Source organism: Dermacentor andersoni, chromosome 5 (assembly GCF_023375885.2).
Source record: "Dermacentor andersoni chromosome 5, qqDerAnde1_hic_scaffold, whole genome shotgun sequence".
In the NCBI taxonomy this organism is placed as follows: domain Eukaryota; kingdom Metazoa; phylum Arthropoda; class Arachnida; order Ixodida; family Ixodidae; genus Dermacentor; species Dermacentor andersoni.
The window spans coordinates 128,058,811-128,076,999 of record NC_092818.1 but is presented as its reverse complement, the minus strand read 5'-3'; the positions used below and the strand labels follow the sequence as shown (position 1 = coordinate 128,076,999).

Below are 18,189 nucleotides of genomic sequence, written 5' to 3'. Positions count from 1 at the left end.
ACAAACTGTTGTGATCTTTCAGTGCAGCTTAGCTGCAGTGTCGCATTTTTGTACAAAATAATTGGGTGCCATTTTTCTGTAATTATTCTTCTGTTATGCACATGAACAGTGGTTTGAACCATTAAAACTTCCTGCTCCGAAGTTGAACCAGAACTGAGCCGTTTTCAGTAAACTGAAATGAAAATCGGAACAAAAAAAGTTAAGGTTCGAGACTCTGGTTCCTTGTTTAACAGTAGGTAACAGCAGGTACATGGCCATCCTGTTTAGGACAAGTTATATGTGTGGGAAAGCCTGCTTACAGAAATTTGGATATTGTTCATCGAAAATAAGTTGGTGCAATTTTGATTTGAAAGAACTGGTACTTGAGGCCACTAACTCATTAAGATAACGGATATGGAAGAGTGTAAAATGTTGCTAAATGTTTAGTTGGCCTGATCTATGCGTGTTTAGGCAAGCATAAACGGCAGAAAATAGGCTTCGTGTTTAGCACTATGCTTTCTTGTTCGCTGTTACTTAAGACACATGGTCCCCCTTCTAAATGCTCTTTTGTTCTGTTTTTTATTTTCAGACTTGCTCTCATTGCAAGACCCGTCAGAAATGCACGAAAAGCTTTACCATCCACCGGTGTCCAAAAATTCTTGTGCTTCGTATCCTTTTTATCTGATATATTAGAAAAATATTTTTCTGTGCATATTGATAGTGATCTAATTTCTGTAGGCTCTAGATGAGTAGTTGTCATGTGCTATAAATTTCATTAACTTTTTTAAATCTAACATTTGTGACGTTTAGCGAGACACCTAAGCAGTGTGTCGGTAGAAAGACACCTCTTTGTAAAGGTGGTCAAAGCACCATCTGCAACACCTTGGCGTTGTTATGTGCCCGAGGAAACGTGTGTGAAAAACATTAGTGAAGTACCTGCCCACAGTTAAAAGTTAAAATGCAGACTTAGAAAGTATTTATTTTTCAAAGTAGTGGCTCAAAATGGAGCATAAGTGATACATTGGAAAAGCTTTTTATCCTTGACTTGTGTTGCCAGATCTAAAGCGATTCTCTCCCAGTGAAAGGTTTCGGGCGAAGCTGAACACTCGTATCGAGTTCCCACTGACGAACCTTGATCTCTGCCCATATATGTCCAACAGTGAGTGCTTTTCTTCTTTTTCTTGCTTTATCAAACAAAGCTCTATGCCTACACCTTAGCTCTCATTGTCGTCGTTGCATTGTCATTGGAGGCATTAGAGCTTACGTGTCTCGCATTAGCAGCATGAGGACAGAAATAGTCCTGCGATTGCTGATGACAGGCTTACTTAAGATGGACACTATATTCACGATTGTCAATCAGTGACTCCATGCCCTGTGATTTGTCCTAGTCTTGCAAACAGGGCATGAGCTTTGTTTCTAATACCGTCATCTATCCGCTCCTGCAGCTGAAGTTACAGGTTTCATGGTATAACTCTCCGACGCATCAGAAATGCCATAAAATATTGTACATAATTGTCTGAGAGCAGCACTCTTTTTTTCGCAGTCTTGACAAGGTGCGGCCCTTATATAGGGCGTGCCATTGTGGTATAATTCTTCTTGCCATATATAATGCCCTTGATTTCTATTTTCAAAAAGAGAGAGCTCTGTTGCTGTTATAATGCAATATTTGTTCATGCGAGCACACCACACAGGTAGTGCCCGTCTATAGTCCTCACTACTGTCGCTGTCGCCACAGCACACTCATGGATACAGTCGCCTTCAGTGCCCTTCATGGCATTAGATATGACTGCAATGCAGAGCTTTTCACAATGATGTGTGAAGATCACGCACATCCCATGCTCAGAAACCAACAGCCTGCACACAAGCTGCAATGCTCTCTTCCGTCTTTGAATTCATTTCAAAGTATTTGTGTTTTTCGAATCTTGGGCTTTCAAGTTGGAGGTGCAGTTTTTATGAGTGCTGCCTTTAGTCAAGTATATATCGTGTCTGGTATATATGCACACTGCTAGACTAGTTCATTTCATCGTTTTGCAAGCAGACTGAAAATTGCGGTCGCTCTCACCAGAGCTGCGCAGGTAAGACTGGCGCATTAGTGACGCTGGCTCATTGGTGTGAAAAACATTTTGCTGATGCAGTCTTAAACAATGAATAAACACAGAGCTGCAATAATTTTAAAACATGTTCTTCTGGGTGCAAATCTATTTCTCACTGCACCCCTCCTTAAAGGGACATCGTTAAGTCAAGCTAAAGTGATAAATAAGTTTTCCAACATGCCTAGAGCACCACCTTTACGAAAGTTTTCGCAAGTGAGGAAATGGTATGAAGATAACGACAAGGTTTATGCCAGTACTGTAAAAATACGGCACCAGCTTCCAAGGTGTAACATGTCACATTTATAATTCACCAAATGTTCTCAACCATGGATACTTCAAGAGAAAAAAGTTGTGCTGCAATTCAGCATACAAGATAATGTAGTATGGTCGATTTCATACAACTTTCCTACAAAACATTTCATCGAGGCTGCCTCATCACACTGCTTTTCAGGGTGATTTAAGGGAGAATGGCATCCGGTCTGCGCCAGCCTCTGACTCAAAAAAGATGGGATTAGTGCCCTGCAGAGCGTAGATTCTGAGACTGCTGTCGCAGCCTTGCTCTTCTTCCTGCAATTAAGTCGTCTCACCATAAAACTAATGTTTGCAATGTTTTTAATGTGTGATCTAACAGTCTGTGTTTAATTTCCTGTTTTACTTCGGACTTGACCTAGCCTGCTACATGCCAACTGGCAGAAGCATTATCCCCTTTTCCTTTCCTAACAATTTCAATTACAAGGCATGGCAAACTGTTCTATGGGCATCCTCCTTAAGAGTAATTGGCGGCAACTCTGCAAAGTTTGAACAGTGGCCACAAACATTTTGTCAAAATTTAGAAACTACTAACACTGCTGGGCACGTTATGGTGTCCAAGTGTAGTTGCCTCACAATAGCATCTTGATATACCAGAAAAATTTCCAAGTCATCCTTCTGTGCTACAGTATATCTGCAGAGATTGCACATAGCTGTTTAATTGTTCAATCTGGTGTGACAGTGCACTAATGGGCAGCAGTTATATTTTGCTTCTATATGGTGGGCAGTGTTTCGCTGGGTTGTAGTGGATTGCAGTCGACCGTACATTTCACACATACGTTAGATCTCGCATGATATTTTATGGGCTGTTAAGCTTGCAGTAATAAGTAATGTTTAAGTTCATTTGCAGTAAATCTTAGTTAAATTTATTTAAAGCACCTTAAATGTACTCAGTAGGAGCATAAGATGACATGAGGATGACATCATGTCTACAGTACACTATAATAGATATTTTTTGGGTTATCCAAACTGTAAAAAATGCAAAATCAGAATGCAGCCCGCAAAGATAGAGATACTGCACCGTTCATTGCGATTTACAAGGGTTAAAATAAATACGCAGTCATGAGTGTGATTTCCTATTGCAGTGGCCACATTCTGGCCAGGGTGGAATGCAAGAACACCCATGTTCTGTGCTTTGGGCACACATTAATGAATCCCAGGTTGTCAAAATTAAGGCATAGCCTACTTACTATGACCCCTCTCATAGCTTGTTTGTGTTGGAACATAAGTTCTATAATATAGCATAATGGTTGAAATATAGTTATGGGAATATTATTATACTTGTATTGACCCCCTACAAAGTTAGACATTATTACCACTTTGTTGCATCTTTTAGAAAGCAGTGCTAGAAATGTTGAACGCACGCGCATTTCGCCACAGTTAAAGGAGGATGGCTTGTGTATTGGTTTCAATTTATAAGAAAAGTTGCGCCAGTCAGTCACGTTCTGGCTATATTAAAGGATAAGGATTGAGCTTCGTTAAATGTTTATCATTCTCCAGTTGATTATAATGCAGCTAGTGACTTCATGCTTCATTTCAAGACTGTAGTAGAGTTTCACTCACTGCCCCTCATGTGAAAAGCTTTGAGAACCTTACTTCCTATGTGCACTCATCATGAATGCTCATTTTGCTGCGCATCTGGGCTTCTTGCAGGTCATTATGTGATGTACAACCTGTACGCGGTGTCTAATCACAGTGGCTCAACCTACTCTGGCCACTACACAGCTTCCTGCCTGCACCCCAAGTCTGGCGAATGGCACGAATGCAACGACACAAAGTAAATGAACTTTCTCAGCGCTTCTCATTCTTCTCATGCTTGCATCCGCGACCTCTCAGTTTTATGGACAACACAATCTCATTCTTGTTACCCTTGAAATCAAGTATTAATTGTTTCATCACCTTTTTGCCAGATGTTCACTTTACCTAAAAACTCTTGGTGAATCCTAACACTGAGAATAAAATTTCGTGCTCTCTAAAAAAATAATTTCAGAATTTTTATAAATTTTCATATTTTCAATATTATATTTCTTTGTTGAAATTAAATGTCAAACAAATCAGCTGTCTGTAATCAACAGTGGTGGAATGAGGGGGAGCATTGGCTACAGCCTAGAGCAATTCTCTTGTTCAATTACTATTGCCTCTCCATCTTCCTATGAACCGCTTCCTTGTTTGGACGTTAGCTGTTTGAGCTATGTGGCAGCCCTTCACATTCAACTTTAGATGAGAAAGAGAGCACTAATTCAGCCTTGCACCTTTACTAGCATTCTCCAGACCTTGGACAATTACATTTCATCTTTTACAACTACACATGCTAGCTGTTATTTCAGGTGTGTACAGGGGTTCACTTGCTTCACATGTTGGATCACACACTTCACATGCTGAGCATAGATGGCAGCACCGTACCATGCCAGAGTGATTCGGAAGGAAGTGTTGGCTGCTCACAGTTGCTTCGTGTCAGTCCATCAATAAGGCATTGCAAATGGATATGTTGTGTGCATCAAACATACGCATGGGGAAAGCTTTCACTGCAATTTGCTGCACCTCTAGTGAAAGTGTATTGCACTGTTGCCTCTTAAAAGCCACAGCTATCATTAAGAAAGAAATATGGTACAAATGTTCCCTGCTGACAAAACGCAATTAGTTTATATGTAGGCTACATGGATGCAAGATTCTGTAGTAAATTTCTTCACTCATTGCATATAGACTGCTTTGTGACATCAATAACATTACTAGGTTACAAGCATAGGCAAACCAGCTGCAACTTCGGAACTTTGGAAGGAACACCAGAACTGTAAATGCAATAAAATTGTGAAAGTGATAGATCAAGACTGTAGCTATGCAGTCAACGTTTGCTTTTTTGAACTCCATAGGAACCACAAGAACATCCGGAAAAAAAGAAAGAAAAAAAGTGTGCCTTTACTGTGTTCAAGAGCTCAAATCGCCACAGGCACGTCATGAATAGCTTTGAAGGCCTGCCAGTACATTTATTAGGCGTTGCGGCACCCCGCAGCGGCCATGATCTTTACACTATGTAGCAGACAGCAGCTTCATACAAATGTATGTATGCGTAGCATTTGCTTTGTGCATGACGGGGCTTGAGTGCGTGCTCATACTCCAGTCTTGCTGTGCTATATTGTGCAGACTGGCTTTGTTGTGCATCAGCTTGGCCGACGGATAAGACTCACATCCAGCTTGCGCATTTTTTAGTGCTATCAATAGCTCGGTGTGAAAAAAAAGTGAAGTCTGCCAAGGTGTCCAACCAGGAGCGTGCAAGAAGTGAGCGCATGCTTGCAACTGTGCATGTGGTCTGACCTTAAGTGTCCCGCGGTTCGAGGCTAGCTAAGTGTTCAGAACGAGCAAGACCTGACAGCTACAACACCAATAAGCAGGGTGACCAAAGTTTAATTCCTGCGCGGGCGGCCGAGCATGAGCAGACGACAGTTGGCTTCTTCCAGAAGTACGTAACTATAACCGTATTTAAAATTATATTTTAGCTTCAGCCTGTAAATTAAAGTGCATCAATAAATACAGTAACAGTAGGAAGAAGTGCACTGATCCAAACACCCTTCTTGAGTGATTGATATTGGCCAGTAGCAGTCACGTATGGGAATCTGCTATATTACGAAATAAATGGTCCAGAAAAGATAGGAGCAGGCTTTTCTCAAAAAGAGAATATTTGAGAAAAAAGTGACTTCGCGAACTCCGCTTGCAAGCTCCACACACCGTGCGGGACTGCAAAATTTGTCTGAGGTGTTCATAACACGGTATGCTATCTGCAGACTGTTTTTTCACCAATCTCAAGCGGCAGTTCAGGACTCCTTTAAGGTATAGATACTGTGTATCGTGACAGTTGCCCCCTTCCCACTGGTATGCTTCACCTCAATACATTGCCTATGGTTCAAGGCGTCACACCGCTGTATTGTGGCGAAGCTGACTTTTGGGAACTGGCATTATGGCAATGCGCCATGCTTTCAGCACTTCGAAGCCGTCTGCGAGGATTGCAAAATGCGGATTAGCACCATTGCTGACAGCGGCGAATTCTTTCAGTGAGAAGCGCGGCACCAAACAGCCTCCCTTGCATGCTCGCGCGAGCGAACGCTGTTGGCGCGCCGTGAAGAGTGGACGAAACGCGCGGAGTGATAACTTTTCTTGACTGAACTTCATGCGTAGCTTCCACAGCATTGACTGCTATGTATGGAACGGAGTATATAGCCTGGCATTGTCGCGGTGATGGCTACGGCTGCAGCGGATTGGCGTGTGAGAGCGCCGGTTCGAGGCTGCGAGATTATCAAAATGCGGCGGTGGTGTCTTCGATTAATGCTGTTTCGGACCTGCAGTCACGGCAAAACGTCCAGAAAATTGGACGGTGAGGGAATTTCGCATGTAAAATTTCGGATGTTCTAATACATTGACTCTATGAAGTATGTGGCGGTGCCATGAAGGTGTCAGAAGTATCGGGCATGTCCTAAAACTTGGGCATCCGAAATATCTGTTGTTGATTGTACACCATATAAAAAAATTTTCATATCAAAAGGAGTCTTAAGAAATGCTCTTTTTGAAATTGTTTCAAGAAAGAAAAGCTTTGTACGAAATGGTCCCATCAGTGCTGAAAACATTCTTTTTGCTGTTCCATGCAGGGTCTCCGAAGTGAGTGCTTCACGCGTTGTTTCGTCAGAAGCATATGTGCTGTTCTATGAGGCAGCCACACAGTCGTCGCGTCTCTGAGGACACGCCCCCGCAGTGCCTTCTGCCTTCCCGGACAGGTGGCCCACATGGCGAACGGGCCACCGGGCACGGCCGGGCCACTGGCAGACGCACTGCTCCCTCTGGCAGCCCACTGCCGAGGAGGAGGATGACAACACAGACATCGCCCGTCCCACTTCGACGCAGTCAACACCTGCAGCTACTCCACACCGCAGCCGTCAGCGGTCGTGATGAGCTGCCACCCATGCCGCAGTTCATCTGAACAGGTCACACAAAAATAGCGGGCTCACATTTGTTAAGCACCGACTGCAAAAAGGCCCACTTCACATCCTGTGCTGACGGCATTGGTTCCTGTGCACACCAGCCAGGAGGGATGGCAGCACTAGCCAACGCTTGTGATGCGCACTGTCAGCTACCCTGTTCTCTTGGGAAATGTTGGCCTGCTATGGACACATATGTGCAGCTGCACAAGTGAGACTCGTGAGTGAATGCCAACTGCCCATCCTTCTACTGAACTCGTGTCCCTTTGTGACATAGTGGAGCTTGTGCTCGAATATATGTTGCTTTCGTGTTTTCGGTTACCGAGATGTTTCAGTTGAACACGTGTGGAGCTCTCTCGAGCTGGTTCTTCACCTAGCTGCATTGGTGGGCTGATCTGCCATGAAGAAAGTTAAGTGAATGGGGCTGAAAGGAGTCGTACAGGGCAAACACTTCAAAATGACGGCATGTTGTTCATTGTGGTGGGCTGCATAGATGAACATATTTATCGTACTGTACAATAGGCATCATGGGTCAGCTCTAGCTGTACAGTAGTGTTCCAAACTATTTTTAATGTGCCCCACCTTACAGTTAATGGACCCTCGCAGACTGCATGCCTCAGGTTACAATAGTAAAACAAGAGAAACAAAAGCAGCTTCATTCTTTTTTCTTCCTTGAATGGCATACCTTGAACTCCTCCATAGGTGGTTCCCTGTAATATAAAAAAAAATGTGATTGCATAGTCCTTGCCTGGAAGTAGCTTGCTTTCAACAATTTCTATATAGTTCACATGACGTTATCGTGAGTAGCAAGGTGATGTCTATAACATGATAGCACCTTGGCTGCAGAGAGTAAAATATTCTGCCAGTGCTTGAGAACAGGGACTCAAAATGTTTCTGCAACATTTGCCAGAAATCACAAATTGGGGAGGCCTTCTTTCCTGGCAGTCACACACACATCAAAATTATACCACTGGCGAAATGGAAACTCTGGGCGTTCATACCTGTGCTGATGTCACTGGCCCCCTGTAGCAATGTTTTGTGCTATGAGTCACGCTACTTGCGACCGAAAATTTTGATCAAACTGCCAGCACCCCTTGGTTCCTTGCAACTTTTTTCGTGGTAGTTTGGCAGTTCTGGGTACACCTACTGCTATGTACCTTTTCTATCTGTGGACACGAAGTCAAGACTGCAATCAAGCTAGTGAAAATGTGGTGCTTGTGGATGGTCTAACGAACAAATCTTGCTTGCATGACGAATTCATTTTTTTTGTACCTTGCACCCTTGCCTCATTGGAATTTGTCATTCTTTTTTCAGGTAATTTGTGTGTGTGTGTGGGTGTGCACATGTCAGGCTTTGGTTTGTGCATTGACGAGTTCACTGCAGCTGCTGTGAAGCTGCCAGTCACATAGTGTTTCCTGTCAAGCTTGTTGACCTAGCGCAGATGTGTCGTCCCATGTGCACATGCTAGAGCATTTATTACACCATTCTGTGTGAGCAAATCCTTGAACAGTGCATTGAGAAAACAGTGTGCTACAATTAAATGGTGCCCCCCCCTCTGGATTATCCAGCACCAACCTCGTAGTATAGTTCACTTTCTCTTGTTTTCAAGCAGTGTGCCGAGTGAATGCAAAGCTTGGAACCGTAACACTTGGTGGTGCAAAGCATTCTCGAAGAAAGCTACTGTGATATGGGTGTGTGTGTCCAAGGTGTGCACTGTAGCCATCGTCGTGCAAGGACATCAGCATTGCAGCCGCATTGTGAAAGGGCAGCAGGTCAGTGTGTTTGGGCAGCTGAGTTGTGTATGCATCTGGGGTGCTATTCTCGGTAGCATGAACAAAGAACATGAGAGCAACAAGGGTGACCCAGGTTATCTCACATCATACATGGAGTGCTGCTATCTGCACGCATGTATGTGGCTCAGACATCGCTGGGTCTGAAAGTGCCGAGGGCTTTCCCCCTTGACATTAATAGGTGCACTCTTATTTTCAGTCCCCCAGCTAAAGCAACGGAAGTCTTGCAGTTCGATGGCATTGCAGAGTGAAAGAGAAACTGCAGATGTAATTGACTGCTTATTGAAATGCTATATATATATAAATATATATATATAACCACACGTTTGTATATAAGCATGTTTATTCTCAAAGTATGTCCTATTTAAGAAAAGAAGCTGAAGTTCTCAGTGCAGAGGGTCAAGAGAGAGTACTCCCTCTTGCTCTTGTTTTTGTTGAAATTATTTTTTGTGTTTTTGAGTGCAGGATGTGTTGGTGTCAGCCAACTTGGCACTCTGCTGGTAAACTCTTGAGCACGGCCTGCTATAGCGGCTTTAATTAGTGTTCACAGCAAGTGCAGGCTTTTGTTGTTTCAAGCAAAGTTCTAGCGTGGCATCTGCCAACCTTTTGCTATTTAGGGGTGCCAATGTTGTTTTTAAGTGTGTTGCGAGTGAAGATATATGAGTTTTATTTTTCTTTAGAAGGTGCGTCCATTAGATCTTAGAACTTTATCACCTTTTAACACTGTTTTCATATGTGGTTGCTTTAAAGCAGTAGTCTTTTTTTCTTCTTCTTTCTGTGATGGCATTTTTTCTTCCCTGATGCCTTAGCATATTGTTGAGTGAAAATGTCTGGCTTCATGAGTGCTTACTTGCCATTATGTGAACACTACAGATGCTTTTGGAATCTCTGCACTGCAATGCACGACTTAATTGAAATTCCAAAATTAGAGTCGGCATTTTCCAGCTAGTTACAAACAATCGGTACCTGTCCTACAATAGTGAAGGCAAGCACTCTTTGATATGCCACACGTGTAAAACAGTCTTTTGTACATACACCACAGCAACAGTAAATGCAACCTGCCAGGTCTACATGAAAAGACTATCTGAAATGCACTGTTTGCATTTTTTTGAGAGAAATATAATACTGTTGGCAGTAAGTAAGGTCTCACCTGTTGTTCTAATCGCTCAGACCAAGCACTGCTGAATTATGACTGTACTGTTGCATTGAAAAGAGAGAGAAGGAAAACAGTGAGCAGGCTGTGAACATGGTCAGGAAGGTACAGATTGCGATCTCTTCAGAAGATCTTCATCACATGTGCATCAGAGGGCTACGTGGAGTGTTGGTCAGTTTACAAGTCCTAAGCAGAATGTTTAATAGCACATAAATATGGACCCTTGGCCTGCTCTAAGCAAATTCTAAATAAATACCCATTGATGTAGATGTTTTTCCCTACACGTAATTTGTTTATTTAGAATTCATGAAGAAACACATTCTCTTGTTGGCTTCGCCCAATTTGTATAACGTTGATAATGTGCAAGGGCGAGTCTTGCGTTGCACAGAAAGCGCATATTGACATTCGTACATGCATTCACTTATAGAAGTATCTGAAATTTTCAGGATTGCTTGCTTGGTTTACAGGCCAAAGGTGTAGCAGACATGCTATAGCCGGCTCTCTTTTTGTTTCCTGAAGTCAAGTGCTTCTGTAGCTCTGTGTAAAATGTGAAAGCCACAAATCACTTCTGTTTGTCATATAGAAATCACCTTCTTGGTGGAGTGCATGCAAATGCACGCTGCGTATAGAAGCAACACTCATGTGAAGCACATGCATGTTCGAAGTTTAAAGCATCCTTTGTGAAATAAACAGTGTTAGGCTTTTGGCCTCCTGTGTGGTTGTGTCTATGAGTAGAGGTTTACTTTTTTGAATGAGTAGTGTGAAAAAAGAAAATCCTTCGCATATGTATGCAAATCTGAGCAACTCTTACATCAAGGACAGCGAAGCTGTACCAGGGATTTTTGCACGTTTCAGATTTCCCAGGGTTCCAGCTTGCCAGTGCCCAAAATATACCCCTAGACTTTGCAAACACTTTACTGTATCAAATGCTTCGCTAGACTCGAGCTGTGTACTTCTGGGCTGTCAGTGCATGTCCCTGTATGCTGTACCAGCTCCACAGATTTCGGCGTCTGGCTATGCATTCCGACTTCCCAATCACATGACCGCTTCGAGGCTGTAAAGCTGGAGTCCAGCTATGCATTCTCACTGACAGTCTGGTCATATGGCTGCTTCAGGGCTGACGCAGGCTGACGCTGGCCATTCTCTGGCTGACATTTGAGACAAGCCACGCTGCCTCGTAAAAGCCGTCGGACAACTTTTCTATACAGCGTAACTGAAAGAAATTTTCCTGAATCTGTGTCAACATTTTGCCAACTGCTCATGTTAGTGAAGAGCCTTTTGTTATCTTTATATTTAACACGATAGCATCAAGGGCCCTGTGTCGCAGAAAATCTGGTGTCAGCGTCCAGTGTCAACTATCTTTTCGCGAAAAATTATTTCGAACCATGCAAGCCCTCCATGTAGCACAGATACACTGCTGATTTCTCAAAGTAAAATGCGTCAGAAAAATTGTAAAGTACGACTTGCGCACAACCTACAGACATCATAGCATCAGATTGTAATTTCAATATATGAGAAAACATAATTCTGTTACACAGGAACTCAAACACAAACCCCTTTTTCAGTGTTTCTACCATTCAATAGAGCAGCCTGCCTGGTTCCTTGCAACACATCCAGATGGTGCTTGCCTCCGTGCATCTGCGACCCATGCAAGGGTCCCTGTTTCTACCAGAAAGCTCACCTTCGTGCATAGCGTTCACCGGCAGCGTTTTTCAGTAAAACATTACGGGTACGCAAGCTGCAGTTGCTGAATGTCTGAGAAGCAGTCGGGGATTTTTGAATGCTATCATGTTCCGCTCTTGAAGGTGAAGCTTAAGCGTCCTGCAAGTTTTTTATATCATATCTTGGCAGCAGTAGTGGGTGCTTGTTAAGAAACCGAGGTCGTAAAAATTAGTCCAGAATCCCCCATTACTGAGTGCCTCATAATCGGGTGATGGTTTTGGCACGTAAAAATGTAGAATTTAAATTGTTTTAACATTTTTTTTACCTGATCGTGGCGTGTTTACAAACCCTTAATTTCTAAAAGCCATCACTAAGAATGCAGTGGTAACAGTGAGCTGTGGCTTGAGCACCTTCATGTTTGGCCTTGCTGCTAGTCATGTTGCTGTGACACAGCGATCGGCACAACACACCTTGCACCCTGTTTGGCACAGACCTCTGAAATCGTCGACAAGGACTGTTGCTCCATATAGGAAATCTTTGAAGCAATGTCACAACTAGTAATACAACCTGTGCAGTGCTTTATAACTTGTGGGAAGCTTCATAGTAGGATGCTCATATCCTGTGCAACTGACTTAGGTTTAATTCCTGGCTGAGGCGAGATTGTTTTTTAGTGTGCAGCTAGGTTTAATTCCTGGCTGAGGCGAGATTGTTTTTTAGTGTGCAGCTGATATTGTGCTCGTAGCCACAATTAAAAGTGTGACAAGACAGTGACAAAAATTGCAGTAAAGGGAACCTAGCAGTCGCTGTCACAAAAAGAACTGAAAGCTCATAGCATAAAACCAGTCTAAGCGTGAAGCAATCACAGCAATATCTAATGATATAGCAGCAACTTGTGAGTCTTCCTTTTGTCTGTGTGCCTTCAGAGGCACCACCGAAGTAGCCTGTCAGGTCAGTATTGTCTCTATCTTCCTCTTTAGCTGTTTCATTATTGAAGTTGTCGTCTTCTTTTCTGCTGTCTAGAAATCTTTCTTGTGGCCTAATCGATGTTGAATCAGTTATTCCTTTTTATGCAAAGAGACACCTGGTTGTAACAATTGGTAGACTTGCTTATGAAGCACTTCCACCAGTTTCTTTGTATGGCAGGACATATTTGTGGCACAAATTACTGCACTCGCATGGTCCAGCACTTATGACATTGCCATTCCAAATAGCAGGACTCCATTTTGCTTCCATAATAAACTATAACCATTTTTTAAAATTTACTAAAACATGGGTTGCTACAATCCACATTGTCGAGCAAACATAGCTCCAGCGTATGAGAATAAAACAGGCCAATACTATCTCTCTTAAACTCTGGGGACCGTAATCATGGCTACAGGCAATAATTGAGAGACAAAGGGTTTGCAGGAAGATGAAGACTTGAAACAGATCAACTGCACGTGAACACCGGAAGCCACAGCCTGGAGCCAATATTTCAACAAGGATGTTTTTTTTTTTCATTTATTTCGCTTCCATATAGTGTTTAATCAATCGTTCTATATTTTGCTCTCGCATAAGACACATTCATACACATTGCTGTTTCTTTTTCCTATTGGCACTTTGTACTCTTACAAGGGCACTCAAGAGAAACAATAAATCAATTCAAACTGATGACGTTTCTTTCAAAACTCTGCATTTGTTAAGTTTACATAAGAGGGTAATTACCAGAAGATAAAATGAAGGCCATACTTCCATTTTGTTGGCTTTTCCGCCAGAATCTTGGTGCCGGTACATCAGTATGACGTTGTGGACACAAGCTATCTTTTTCCAATTTGGACTGTTGTGGTTCAGTCAAAAGCTCCTGAAACTTGCCAATTAAGGCGAGTGAATATGAATCAGTATCTGCTTATTGTGGTGACCTGTGCTGCAAAGTCAACTTTAGGAATCTCAGTAAGAAACTCTGTCCTTAGGCTCCTTGATTAGCGGCACAAACACCTACATGCTAGGTTTTGACCCCTTATTTCTTTCTATACTTGGCTACAGCACTGTCCTTTGTTTCCATGTATGCATTGCTGCATATGTGGTCAGAATGCATCAAGTTACTTGTCACAATGGGAATTATTACCAAGTCTTTCAACTCCAAAGTGTGCATATGTCCGTCCCGAGGCTGCGCATCAAAGCTAGCTACGTTGCACAACTTTTGCAATTGCTTCAGGTTCCTATATGGAGGTTGTGTAAATGTTTTGTTGACACTCATGACAGTTGTAAAGGTTACTTCGAATTCAAACAGCTCTAAAGCACTAAGAGAAACGATAATGAAATTCTAGCACAACCTGATGATGCCATTACCAGAAAGCTTGGGTCTATCTTCTATGCTGCAAACAATGTCACATCATGATCTACAAGAGCCAACAACAGGCCATTCCAAGGTAATGGGAGCACAGGTCTATGTAACTGTCTTTTAAAGTATACAAGTTGCTGCTTGCGCATGCACCATTTCACAATTTCATTGGGCTGCTTTTGGAATAAGCACTCTTTATTTATGTTTTTAGTGTTGTTGATATAGTGGAATTTTCTCATTGAATCTGAATATTTGAGGAAAATTGCATGCAAATACAGAATTCAATACAGAATATTTCCATATTTTTAAACAAAGTGAAATATGGTGTTCATGTGGAGCTTGCTTATAAAAAAAAGGGAAAAGACTCCTGTAAAGAGATTTTTTGGTACATGCATTGAAAGCCGTTTACAACTAGATCTCCGATCAACTGGGAGTTGGTAAATGAGAAAACTGCTTTCAGTTATCTGGTGCATCATGACAATGAAAGTCTTGAAACACGAGTATGGCACATCACCAGGTGCAAGCACAGTTCATTGAAGGGGAGAAGTGCGATACTGCTGCACCGCACATCACTTTAAAGGAAATCTAACTTGATGAGACTGTCCAAATAATACACAGGTCTGCTTATATCGAGACAACAAATTCTTGCACAGGCTGCCTCAAAGCAAGACAATCTCACTGAATGACTGGAAATCATTCAGCAGGATAATTCTTAGCAGACCCTGCTCACACTGAGCTCCCTCTGTCGGGGCTCCAATAAGTATCATCCCTTATATTCAAAGTGGAACAAAGGCTCAACTACTTCAAATAGCGAACTCTAGAATCAAATACAACTTTGATTTGTATTCGAAATTTTCGATATTCGCACAGCCTTATTTCTTTATAAAGTTTGATGTTCCAAAGCAATGCAGTAGCTTAGAGAGATGCTATAGTGAAGAGCAGCAGATTACTTTTGAGCTACTGAGGTTTTTTAAATACGTACCAAAAACCTGATGCGCGATTGCTTCTGTATTCTACCCCCATCAAAATGCAGCTGTGGCATCCAGTAAATTTGCAGCGTCTTCCTCAGCAGAACATCACAGCCATTGAATGGCCATGGTGGGTGACAGGATGGATGGATGTTATGAGCGTCCCCTTTGGAACGGGGCGGTGGGTTGCGCCACCAAGCTCTTGCTACTATACTGCCTAATGTCCTACCTAGGTTAAACAATGAAAAAAAAAAAAACCACTATGAACTATCACGGCCAAATTTTGTGATTCCCTATTGTGAACTGTGCTTTTGTACGTCTCCGTCTTTTGTCGTTTCCCTACTTTTCTTCCACCAATCCTCCAATCGCCTCTTACTAATGTCTATTGCGGACCTGTTTGCTTTACCACTGCTCCCGCTGAACCCAAGGGCTTCAAGGAGGCCAGTGGTGCCTAAATCGACCACTGGGTAGAAGTCTTCACATTCTAATAAAACATGCTCTGTCGTTTCCCTAGCTTTACCGCAGCAAGCACATGCTTCTTCTTCTGTCTTATATCTCGCTTTATAGGTGCGTGTTCGTTTCTTTCCTGATTTCGTTTTTTCCTCCTAAGTAGTTACTCATGGCAAGTTTCTTTTTCATTGCCGCCACTCATGAGATTATTTCAGCCTCTCTGACTTTTCGCTTGACCTTCTTTGTTGCTGTGTTGCCCACCATACAGGCCACATACTTGCTGGTAAGCTTCCTAGTTCTTTTCCTCCACTCTGAATCAATGTTTTTCCTGTACAGATACCTGAACACTCTCTCAGCCCAGTTACTTTCTTCCATATTCCTCAGCCGTTCTTCATACTAAATTTTACTGCGAGCTTCCCTCACTTCAAAACTAGTCTAGCCCATATCACCCTGCACAGCTTCATTTGTAGTCTTCCCATGAGCGCCCAATGCGAGGCGACCCACTGACCTTTGGTTCCCGTCGAGTCCTGATTGTACCCCTGATTTAAAGCAAACAACTGCATTTCCAAAAGTAAGTCCTGGAACCATTACACCTTTCCACATACCTCGGAGGACCTTGTACCTATTGTATCCCCACAGCGCTCTGTGCTTCATTATGGCTGCATTTCTCTTCCCTTTACTGTTATGGGTTTTTCCCGTGTTTCCATATATCTATTGCCTTCGTTTATCCATATACCAAGGTATTTATATTCTGTTACCCGAAGAATTTCTTGGCCCTGTATCTCCACTGTCTTCACTGAATACCATAACACCTGATTTTCTAACACTAAATTTCAAACCTAAATTGTTGCCTTCCTGTCCCCAGATATTAGCCAGACGTTGCAAATCACTTTGCTTATTAGCTAGCAACACAATGTCATCCGCATAAAATAAACCTGGGAGTTGCTGCTCTACTACTGTACCCGCCTGTTTGTATGAGATTAAACCCGATATTACTTCTTTCTAGCGCCCTCTCCATCCTCACCAGGGCAACCTTAAATAATCGCCCTCTATTAGCTCTGTCACATATTAACTGGATACCATGCACTAACACTAAAACAGTTACTCTGCCGTGAAACTGGCGTAACTTTGGCTTTTATTTGAAATGTTGCAAATTACATAATTGAAGCTTCGGCGACTTCATACACTGTACAAGATCTGCCGAGTGACAGGGCAATGCAGTTATGTTGCCAATACACCTTCCCAATGCCTCCTTCACCAAGTACTTCATACAACTCAGCTGTTCAAACTTTTGAACCTAAGCATCCCCCCCCCTGCCCCCTCCTTTTCTATGAAACGAAGGGGGGGGGGGGCAGCCGTACAACTGTTTGGCATCACAATAAAATGATATACATAAGATGGACCTTATGTGACAAAACATTACCTTGTCATTATGCTTTGCGGCTGGATGGGCACCCTGCAATAGGCGACAATGAATTTCCGCACTACGTAATGCTAACAAAGATATCTGGGTGCCGTATTTGGATTGGCGTACTATTTGACGGTCAGTGGAGAACACATTGGTGCTGCTGACAGACACAATGGGAAGCGAGCAAATAAGCGTTTAGTCGTGTTGCGCGCTAGCCCCTTTCGATAAAGTTCATATAACCCTGCAGTGCGCCGGAAGGCTAAGCTTTACTCTGCAGGGTCTGACGAATAGGCAGCGTGGGGTGGTCGTTATCTGAACCTGGATGCCCAGTATACACAGCACTTCAGATAGTACCAGTTTACGGGCGTGCTATGCGAAAACGATAACCTACCGAACTGTTATCCAAACGCTTTGCTCTCAAACATCGCCCTGAAAGAACAAAAACAAAGTGTTCGCAATGCGCTGCGGCTGTGTCGCAAAGACACTTGTTGTGGCCACAAATTCGAAAGGAACACAAAAACGAAGTTACAGCGGAAGATGTTACATCACATCACATCGAACAACGCCAGCCACACGAGCAGTGCAAAGCCGCCACTGCAACGCGGCAATGCCTCCATGCGGCCAAGCCATGCACTACATGCACCCAGCAACCGGCAGTGGCTGAAACTCGAAAGTGATTGCGGAGCCAGGAGAATCCAAAGTACCGCTTGTTTCGAAAATGATAAAAACTCTAAAATAAACTTTGCAACAAATCAAACAAAATGTAACCTTTACAGAATTAAGCTGTAATTTAATGAAATATATACTTTTCTTGTATAATAAACAGTAAATACTCGATTTTTTTTATGTTCATACGAAACTAGTGTTAAAAGGTAAACTTGAAGGAAGCTGGCGCCGGCGGAGCTTCCGCTGTTCAAGGTCAAAAAGAAAGAGGGCGCTGCAATCGCCATGTCTCATGGAGGCGAGGTAAGTCCATTTTTATACCAACCGATCTATTTTAGTGCTCAGCGTTGTCATAACGTGATTTTGAAATGGGATTACTGCATCAAAGTCTTCTATGAGTGATTGCTTTTCGTTCTAATAACAAAACCCA

General features: G+C 42.7%; 1 protein-coding gene and 1 long non-coding RNA gene across 3 annotated transcripts in view; one reads left to right on the top strand and one right to left on the bottom strand.

Annotated features, from left to right (window-relative positions):
* LOC126531127 (ubiquitin carboxyl-terminal hydrolase 2-like) overlaps window positions 1-10,996 on the top strand; it is a 275,489-nt gene extending 264,493 nt beyond the window's left edge. For both annotated transcript variants that reach the window (XM_050178540.3, XM_050178539.3), the window contains exons 11-14: window positions 569-647; window positions 1,037-1,138; window positions 4,035-4,158; window positions 7,019-10,996. In XM_050178540.3, coding sequence (XP_050034497.1) covers window positions 569-647; window positions 1,037-1,138; window positions 4,035-4,158; window positions 7,019-7,106 — 393 coding nt within the window. In that variant the 3' untranslated portion in view covers window positions 7,107-10,996. The remainder of the gene's footprint in view (window positions 1-568; window positions 648-1,036; window positions 1,139-4,034; window positions 4,159-7,018) is intronic.
* LOC140218510 (uncharacterized) lies at window positions 10,770-17,810 on the bottom strand. Its single transcript, XR_011894794.1, has 2 exons — window positions 17,488-17,810; window positions 10,770-13,796 (listed from the first exon to the last, which is right to left on the bottom strand). It is a non-coding gene; the product is annotated as an uncharacterized lncRNA (long non-coding RNA).
* Between the last annotated feature and the right edge of the window lie 379 nt (window positions 17,811-18,189).